This window comes from Ictalurus punctatus, chromosome 13 (genome assembly GCF_001660625.3).
Source record: "Ictalurus punctatus breed USDA103 chromosome 13, Coco_2.0, whole genome shotgun sequence".
NCBI classification, from domain to species: domain Eukaryota; kingdom Metazoa; phylum Chordata; class Actinopteri; order Siluriformes; family Ictaluridae; genus Ictalurus; species Ictalurus punctatus.
In genome coordinates this window covers 28,613,360-28,622,500 of record NC_030428.2, presented here as the reverse complement: position 1 = coordinate 28,622,500, position 9,141 = coordinate 28,613,360, and the positions used below count along the sequence as shown (strand labels likewise).

Sequence of the window (9,141 nt, the reverse complement as noted above, 5' to 3'; positions counted from 1 at the left end):
ATAAATATATCCCCCCTGACAGGTCCTGTTGTAATGAGAGAATAATGTTATGGCTGATCGGTGTCGTATCAGGAATAGCCACTAGATGGAGCTGTAGTATGTGTTCATCAGTGACTAGGTTTACACGGACAGCAGTAATCTAATTACTGACCTTATTCTGAATAAGACAATATTCTGATTAAGGTGCTTACATGAGATGCTTTTAGAATACTTTTTTCATGTTCAGGTTTTACGTGTTATAGAACATAGATGGATTAACGTCACACGTCATTACGTGACCGCACCACGCCGTCCGACGTCCCGCCAGAATTTCACGTATCGACATACAGTTGGTCTTTGTTATGGAACCGTACGCAGTTTTGGGTGTTTTTAATGTTTTTTACGAGAGCTTCGAGTGCAGTTAATTATTTGTCATGCTGTATGCGCAAATAGACAATTGCTTGAAGCCGTGGGCTTTGTCCCAAACCGCGTACTTACCTACTATAGGCCTATATCAGGTAAGTACGCGGTTTGGGACGCAGCCGTGCTCTCTCGTTTGCCGTCAAACGGTTGAGCACTGCCGTGTGTGTACGTGTCCTGTCGCACAATGCGGTGAAAACTCACACGATGTTAATAGTGTGATTAAGGTGTGTACATGTCTGTAACGCATATCGATAATGCGACTAAAACAGGAATACTCCACACGTCTTAATTCCATTCGTGTTTACTTCGAGTATGACTTTAATCAGATTAAGGTCATCAATAATCTCTGTTTACATGCTAGTTTCTTAATCAGATTATTGGGTTCAATCGGGTTCATATCAGATTATTGTTCTAGATGTAAACGTACTGAGTGAGTTAGCTAGGACAGGCAGCTCTACAGGATCTGCTATATCACCCCTCCGTGGTCATCCAACGCTATTACACCAGGCCGTATTAACACCTGGCAGACAAATTATCCATTTAAATATTTTAAACCATTAATGTCTCAAAGATGCATCGAGAAAATGATAAAGAAAAGCGCTTTGTACCCAGGCCAAAATGTTCATCCCGGTCTCGTCGGAGTAAAAGAACATTTTTCTGTTTTCTCCAACATGTTGTTTTTTTTCCTTTCAGTAGTCTTTCTTCTCGCCACTCTTCCCTAATGTCCAGTCCTGTAAACAGCTCCTTCAGCATTCCTCTAGTCCTCTTAATGTCCTCTTTCACTGATGTTTGGTGGACGGTCTCCTCCAGGAAGAGTCGTGGACGTTCCATGCTCTTTACGCTCTTTAATAACGGATCTAACGTCGCTCTGAGAGATGTTTGAAGTTGATATCTTTCCAGCGCTTTATCCCGGACTTGTTTTCATCGCTCGTTGTTCTCCGTGATGCCGTGTGTTTAGATATGTTCTCTCACACACTCTGGGTTCTCCCAGGAGAGGGTGTATTTATATTGAGGCACTTTAATGTGACGCTTTAATCACACTTCTGATGGGAACCACTTACACCAGAACTTATTTAAGGGGTGAATATTTGTGTACTCGTGGAGTATCAATAACGGGCAGTTTAACTCACACTGCTGCTGCTGCTTCTGTTCTTCTGTGTGTGTCAGGGTTACGCCACCAGACCGAGGTTTGGTCTGCAGCGCAGTAAGACGGCCAGAGACCGGCTCCAGGAGGGAGCGTTCGAACCGGCTACGGACACGGCCTTTAAAGGTGATCACTCGCTTATCTATCTTATTATTTCAGTGTGAGAGGTTAGAAGTGTGTGAGCTGCTTCAGACCAAATTATACTCATCTCTCTCTGTCTCTCTGTCTCTCTCTCTCTCTCTCTCTCTCTCTCTCTCTCTCTCTCTCTCTCTCTCTCTCTCTGTAGTTGATCAGATGGGGAGGATGATTCTGGCGGGCGGAGCCGCAGTTGGACTCGGAGCTCTGTGTTATTACGGTCTCGGCATGTCCAATGAGCTCGGGGCTCTAGAGAAGTCTGTGTGAGTCTCCACCTCTGCGTGTGTGTGTGTGTGTGTGTGTGTGTGTGCACGTGAGGAATTTATTTATGAGAGTTATAGTTTAATGTAACTTGAAAGCGTTTTTAAACTCCTGTCTTTAATCTTTGTTACAAAGGTTCGATTGAATTTGATTTCATAAGGTTAAGCCGTTGCTGAGATATGACCTCACTTCCTGTCTTCAGCAGCCCTGCCAGGTTGCAGAAGCCTGTTTGTTAAAGTTAGGGTGACCAGCCGCCCCCCATGCGCAGTGTCAGGAGTACGTTTCAGTCACAAAGAGGGGAAAAAAAAACTGGTTTTGTTAAAATCTCAAACCGAAAAGTTAAAAATGGCAGAAAAGAACATGTTGAACTCGCCTTGAACCCGAGAGGACTCGTGTTTCTACAGCGGTACGATACAGAGATATTATGCAAATTCGCCCTGTTGGTGGAGTGAGGAAGGAGTACTCCAAAATTCCTGTGAAGGGAGAAGAGACTGGCCTCTCATCATCCTGCTGAATTTCATAAAGAGTACAGTCTTTTGTCTGAGCTCTTCTGTTAGTTATCTATACATAACACTCTCTCTCTGTCTGTCTGTCTGTCTGTCTGTCTGTCTGTTTATCTCTCTGTCTCTCTCTCAGTATCTGGCCGCAGTATGTGAAGGACCGTATCCACTCCACCTACATGTACTTTGCGGGCAGTGTGGGCGTGACCGCTCTCTCCGCCGTGGCCGTCAGCAGGACTCCGGCTCTCCTGGGTCTCATGATGAAAGGATCCTGGCTGGTATGCAAAAGTATACACACCCTCCTGTATATTACAGTACTGTCTTTAACACACGCCTTAGAACACTGATGTACAATGCATGTGCGTGTGTCCCTGTCAGGCTATAGGAGCGACGTTCGCCGCGATGATCGGTGCCGGGATGCTGGTCAGGTCCATCTCCTACGAGCACAGTCCCATTCCTAAACACCTGGCCTGGATGCTGTATGCAGGTAATAACACCGTAATTACACTTCATAACTACAAAACCATTAAGGTTCAGAGGTCACTCGAGGTCACACTTCCTGTTTAATGTGGAGTAAAAGGGAAAAGGAAAACTTGTATTTACTGAAAGTTTAATGTCCAGCTGTGCAGTACATGGTTACACCACTGGGTGGCAGTGTACATTGTTTATAGATTTGTAGACACATACCGAAAAATACCCCATAATATTAAGGTTATTTCTGTAGCACTTTTCAGACATTTAAAGTGCTTTATGACATTTAAAGTGTGATGTAAAGGGAAGAGAGAAATAAAGAGACATTTAAAGTGTGATGTAAAGGGAAGAGAGAAATAAAGAGACATTTAAAGTGTGATGTAAAGGGAAGAGAGAAATAAAGAGACATTTAAAGTGTGATGTAAAGGGAAGAGAGAAATAAAGAGACATTTAAAGTGTGATGTAAAGGGAAGAGAGAAATAAAGAGACCACGGACAGTCGAAAAATGTCAAATAAACAGGTGGGGGAAAAGAACAGAAGACAGACAAAAATATAATAACAGAGGGAGAGTGAGAGAAAAGCGAAACCCAGCGAAATAAAGGAACAAAAAAAGGACCATTACATTTGCTGTTAAAGCAGGTCGTATTTAATACGCTTAATATTAAAAACATTTAAAAATAGAAGTGACATTATTACTTATTACTGTGTAATTATTTATAAAACATAGCTACATATGAACCAGAGCACACATTATTAATCCAAAAAAAGGGATTTTATCTGTGTTCAAATAAATAGCTTATAAAATTTTATAGAAAGATAGACATTTACATTTAAAGTCATTTTTAAAATTTATTTACTTTTTATTTGTTTGTTTCCCCCCCCCCTTTTTATTTGTTTATTTGTCTGTCTGTTTGTTTTATAAAACCCGGAATAGAGAGCCATGAAATATTTTTTTAAAAAGGAAGATGTACTGCTTTTCTGTACTAGCTCTAATGCAGCGGTGCTTGAATTAAATAAACATTTCATGTAATTAAAAAAATGTTTACTACATAACTTTATGTAAGAAATTCATATATACAGTAAGAGTATAATGTTTTTATGTGTGTGTGTATATATGTGTATATATGTGTATAAAATAGTTGTTCATGTATAGTATTCAAATCTGTTTGATTTAAACAAGCCATATATTAGCTTATCTTTATTTAAAAGAATAATAGTAATTAGGGCTGCAACTAACTAATTAGTTGTTCGATTAATCGGATGGGGGCGAACTTTCCGGTTAGTAAAAAACGAATGTGTTCCATTTGAGACGATATTACCTTCTAAAATTCATACACTAGACCAGTGGTTCTCAACCCTTAGTGAGCTCTGGAGCCCTAGCATATTTCAGACAATCCAAAAGGACCCCCTCTCTCCACAACATCTATAGGCTACATATTAAACGCTCATTTCTATACATGTTGCTTTATTTTATTAATATTTAACATGAATAATATTAACATTAACATTGAATCAAAACATTTCAAGATTGTATATTTTACATTTTATTGTTGGTGTGACATTTAATTCGCCTCTCTGAATGATCCTTTGTTTATTTTCTCCATCAGTGCAACACTTGAACTTCTCTGCCACTCATAGGTTTTTGCAAATTATCATTTCATTTGTGAATAAATTTAAAATAAATCCATCAATGAATGATCGTCAGCTCAGTTAATGTGTTATTTGTGAATAACCAAATTGATTAATTTTTAAAACATCTCATTTAAATGTTTTGATACATTTAATTTTATATATATATACATATATAAACATTTTTAAAACTTTCCTACGGACCCACTGCAATTACACCACTGACCACTAGGGGTCTGCAGACCCCGGTTGAGAAACACTGCACTGGACGGTAGAGTAGGGCACAGCACTCTACAGCACTTAATTTGGGACACAACTTCAGTATTTACTCTCCGAAGCATGTTTTTGGAGCAGAAGTAACCCAATGAGTAAATGTACCGGGCACAGACCGACTAATCCATAATGAGATTCGTTGACAACGATTTTCATAATCGATAATTATTGATTTTATCGATTATTTGTTGCAGCTCTAATAATCATCAGATAATGTATAATCGTTAAATGGGAATAAATAATAGTGGAATTATGGTGAGTCACTGTACTAAATGTGTGTAGGTGTAATGGGCGCTGTCGTGGCTCCCCTCACGCTGCTGGGCGGTCCCCTGATGATGCGTGCGGCGTGGTACACAGCGGGCATCGTGGGCGGTCTCTCCACCGTGGCCATGTGTGCTCCCAGTGAGAAGTTTCTGAACATGGGCGGGCCTCTCGCCGCCGGCCTCGGAGTAGTCTTCGTCTCCTCACTGGGTTTGTGTTCCTTACGTTACTCCTTACACACACACACACACACACACACACACACACACACACACACACACACACACACACACTCACTGATTAAAAACACGTGTGTGTATGTGTCCGGGGTGTCCTTATGCCTGCGTCCCACACCACACACTACCGTTTATTCCCGACTCTACACAGCTTCCATACCACACACATTTCTCTGAATGTAGGAGATTACTGTACCTGTATGGTGGTAGTGTGTAATAGGATACCTTCTGAACATTTCCCATGATGCCGTTGTCCCAGGCACGATGTTCCTGCCCCCCACCTCGGTGTTCGGAGCAGGTCTGTACTCGGTGGCCGTTTATGGAGGTCTGATACTCTTCAGTATGTTCCTGCTGTACGACACACAGAAGGTGATCAAGCGAGCCGAGACGTACCCGCTGTACGCCGCGCAGAAATACGACCCCATCAACGCGTAAGTGCTCTCTCTCGCTCTCATTTCACATCTAAAGATATTTCTGAGTGGCATCTAAGCAAAGAATAATAAATCCTGTGTGTGTGTGTGTGTGTGTGTGTGTGTTAATATTTACAGGTGTATGGGCATCTACACGGATACACTCAACATCTTCATTCGATTGGTCATGATTCTGGCCAATGGCGGTGGAGGAAAGAGGAAGTAAATCATCTTCATCATCCTCCTCCTCCTCTTGAAGGGAGTGAGATTGGACTGTGAACTGTTTATAAGCGAAAGAGGGAGAAACCAAACCCATTACTGCTTTTGGGGTTTAGTTTAATTGATATACTCTATCACAGGCACACAGGACAGAGTAATTATAGATATTATTTTCTGTTATTTATTTAAAAAATATATAATGAAAAGACTGTAATAGTATCTGATCATATGTGACGTGTCTCTGTGTTCAGTCTGTGTGCGGTGGAGCTTCATTAGCACTCTGTTAACGTCATGTCTCGATGCTTTAAACTTTTTTTTTTTTCTCCAGTAAATATAACCTCTTAAACTCTTTAAAAGTGAAAAGAGAGAAATTCACAGTTAAAGAGTTCATTCCAGATCCAGTTGTGTTTCACTATGCAATAAATAAAATATCAAAATAATTACGACCATGAAACCGCCTGTCTTCATCCCCGTCTTTATTCATACGCCGTGTCCGACGCGTAATTCCCAACCTCGTCTCGACTCCGGATCCTGCTCAAACTCAGGACAGTCTCCTCAGCTCCAAGTTCGGCAAGTGACGTCACATCAAAATGGCCGCTCGGAGCATCCGCAGTTAACACAGCAGGACTTCCTACCTTTAAACGAGTTCCGCTGTGTATATACACACGTTTAGGCCAATCAGCATACAGACATGTTCACCTGTTAGATCTGTAACACTGACTCTTCACTGTTCTGAGGTAAACCTGCATCACTCGTATCCAACAGCCGCTCGCGTGGAAAGACAAGCGTTGATATGGCAAGGATCTTCCAAGGTCCTGCTACAGAAGCCCTGCTCCTCCAGCAGTCATTCCATATCCATTAATAATAATAATATACAACAATCAGCCATAACATTAAAACCACCGGATTACTATCGTGTAGGTCGTCCTCTCCTTGTCCCACCAAAACAGCTCGGACCCGTCGAGGCCCGGACTCCACGAGACCTCTGAAGGTGTGCTGTGGTGTCTGGGACCGAGACGTCGGCAGCAGATCCTTTAAGTCCTGTAAGTTGTGAGGTCGAGACTCCGTGGATCGGACTTGTTCGTCCAGGACGTCTCACAGACGCTGGATCGGATCAAGATCTGGGGAATTCGGAGGCCGAGTCAACACCGTGAACTTTTTGTCGTGTTCCTCAAACCGTTCCTGAAGAGTGTGTGCGGTGTGTCAGGGAGCGTCATCCTGCTGAAAGAGGACACTGATATCAGGAACACCGTTACCATGAAGAGGTGTACCCGGTCTGCGACAGTGTTTAGGTCGGTGCTACGTGTCAAAGTAACACCGCATGAATGCAGGACCCGAGGTTTCCCAGCAGAACATCGCCCAGAGCATCACACCGCCTCCGCCGGCTCGCCTCCTTCACATAGTGCATCCTGGTGCCGTCTCTATCACAGGTAAGTGCCTCCACATGGTGTAATAGAAAACGTGATTCATCAGACCAGACCACCTTCTTCCATTGCTCCATGGTCCAGTTCTGATGCTCACATGCTCATTGTAGGAGTTTCGGAGGTGTACAGGGTTCAGCATGGACGCTCTGACCGCTCTGCAGCTACGCAGCTCCACACACAGCAAGCTGTGATGCTCTGTGTGTTCTGGCTCCTTTCTATCAGAGCCACCATGAACATTTTCAGCATTTTGTGCGTGAGCTGACGGGCGAATGACGCCCCGCCCACATTTATAACCTAATCTGCTTATGGAAAAACGACATCACTGACACTTTATCAAAGCGTTATGAGCTTATGCTGGGAAATAAGATAATGTGCGGACATTATCCACTCCACAATCCCCCTTTCCCTCTGACTGCAATATATCTCACAGAAATGGTTCTGTGCATCACAGACGCACTGTCTGCACTTACACTTTGTCTTTTTTTGCCGAAATATATTAAATTTAATACTGATTATTTTACCCAACAAGATCTTAGTGACATCTAAATATTTTTTAAATTAGTGCAATCTGGCAACCTGGACATTTCCTGTCCTGTTTGCTGCCCCTTCACTACAGTGAGCATGGGGCAGTGGGACTCGTGCCCCAGTGGGCCTTTATTAGCTAGCACTAAGGTGCAATAGTAACTGTATGGAGGTCACTGCCCCGATTATACTGAGTAATCACAGCATCGTTATACAGAGTGTTTTTACGGCTGTGTTTGTTAAACCGGCTCCTTATGCTTACCTGAGCTTCCACACTGTGTAGCGTTAAACAGCGTTAACAGAACGTAAAGCACAGGAAACAGCCACGAGTCTGCCTCGGTGGAGACCGTCTGATTGGTCAGAGAAGCAGCTGAGAGGCCAAGGGGAACTGTGAAGGAGCTGGAGAGATCCACAGCTCAGACGGGAGACGATGTTCACAGGAACGTTATGGAAGAGTGGCGAGAACTTGGCCAGAACTTGGGTGGAGACAAATACAGAACAATCCTGGAAGAAAACCCCTTTCTCCCTTCTCGCTGTCTCTTGTTTGGGTGAAAGTTTTGCTGGTTTATGTTGAAGCTCTGCTATTTTGCTAGTTTATGAGGACTTTCTGCTAGTTTGTAGGAAAATGTTGCTAGTCTGCTTTGAAGTTTTGCTAATTTGTGTAAAAGTTTTTGCTAGTTTATGTTGAAGCTTTGCTAATTTGTGTAAAAGTTTTGTAGGAATCTTTTGCTAATTTGCAGAGAAGATTCGCTAGCTTCCCTCCACTGTAGTGGGTTTTGCGCGATCAAAATTAATTCTCTCAAAAATTCTTTCAAGAATTCTTCACGTATGAAACCTGTACGTTAAATATGTTTAAACGTAATTAACTGATTTGATTAAAACTATTTGATTAAAGTCATTTTTAGAGTCCATCCTCATAAAATCATTCCTACTTTACATAAAGATCCAACACTAAAAATATTACTGATAGTGTTGATAGTATGTTGTAGACGTGAGTTTACAACATACTCTCAACAAGTTATAACTGCTTTATTACACAGTAATGACCACTTATGCACCAATATATCCACTAATAACACTGTTTTCCGTATAAGTCACTTTTCAATCCTGCTGCACTTTCCGGCTCACCTCCTCTCTTCCTCCCCGCGAGCCCCTGTTCCTCCCGGTGACTCTGTGTATTTCAGGAAGTAAGGAGGGAACGTGATTGGCCGTTTTCTCACTTCGTGAGAGTGCGTCATTGTCCTGCGTCACACG

General features: G+C 42.4%; 1 protein-coding gene across 2 annotated transcripts in view; it reads left to right on the top strand.

Moving 5' to 3' along the window:
- Positions 1-6,382, top strand: part of ghitm (growth hormone inducible transmembrane protein) — an 8,347-nt gene extending 1,965 nt beyond the window's left edge. For both annotated transcript variants that reach the window (XM_017482967.3, XM_017482966.3), the window contains exons 3-9: positions 1,570-1,672; positions 1,833-1,944; positions 2,579-2,720; positions 2,821-2,929; positions 5,098-5,286; positions 5,572-5,743; positions 5,861-6,382. In XM_017482967.3, coding sequence (XP_017338456.1) covers positions 1,570-1,672; positions 1,833-1,944; positions 2,579-2,720; positions 2,821-2,929; positions 5,098-5,286; positions 5,572-5,743; positions 5,861-5,948 — 915 coding nt within the window. In that variant the 3' untranslated portion in view covers positions 5,949-6,382. The remainder of the gene's footprint in view (positions 1-1,569; positions 1,673-1,832; positions 1,945-2,578; positions 2,721-2,820; positions 2,930-5,097; positions 5,287-5,571; positions 5,744-5,860) is intronic.
- The last annotated feature ends 2,759 nt before the right edge of the window (positions 6,383-9,141 follow it).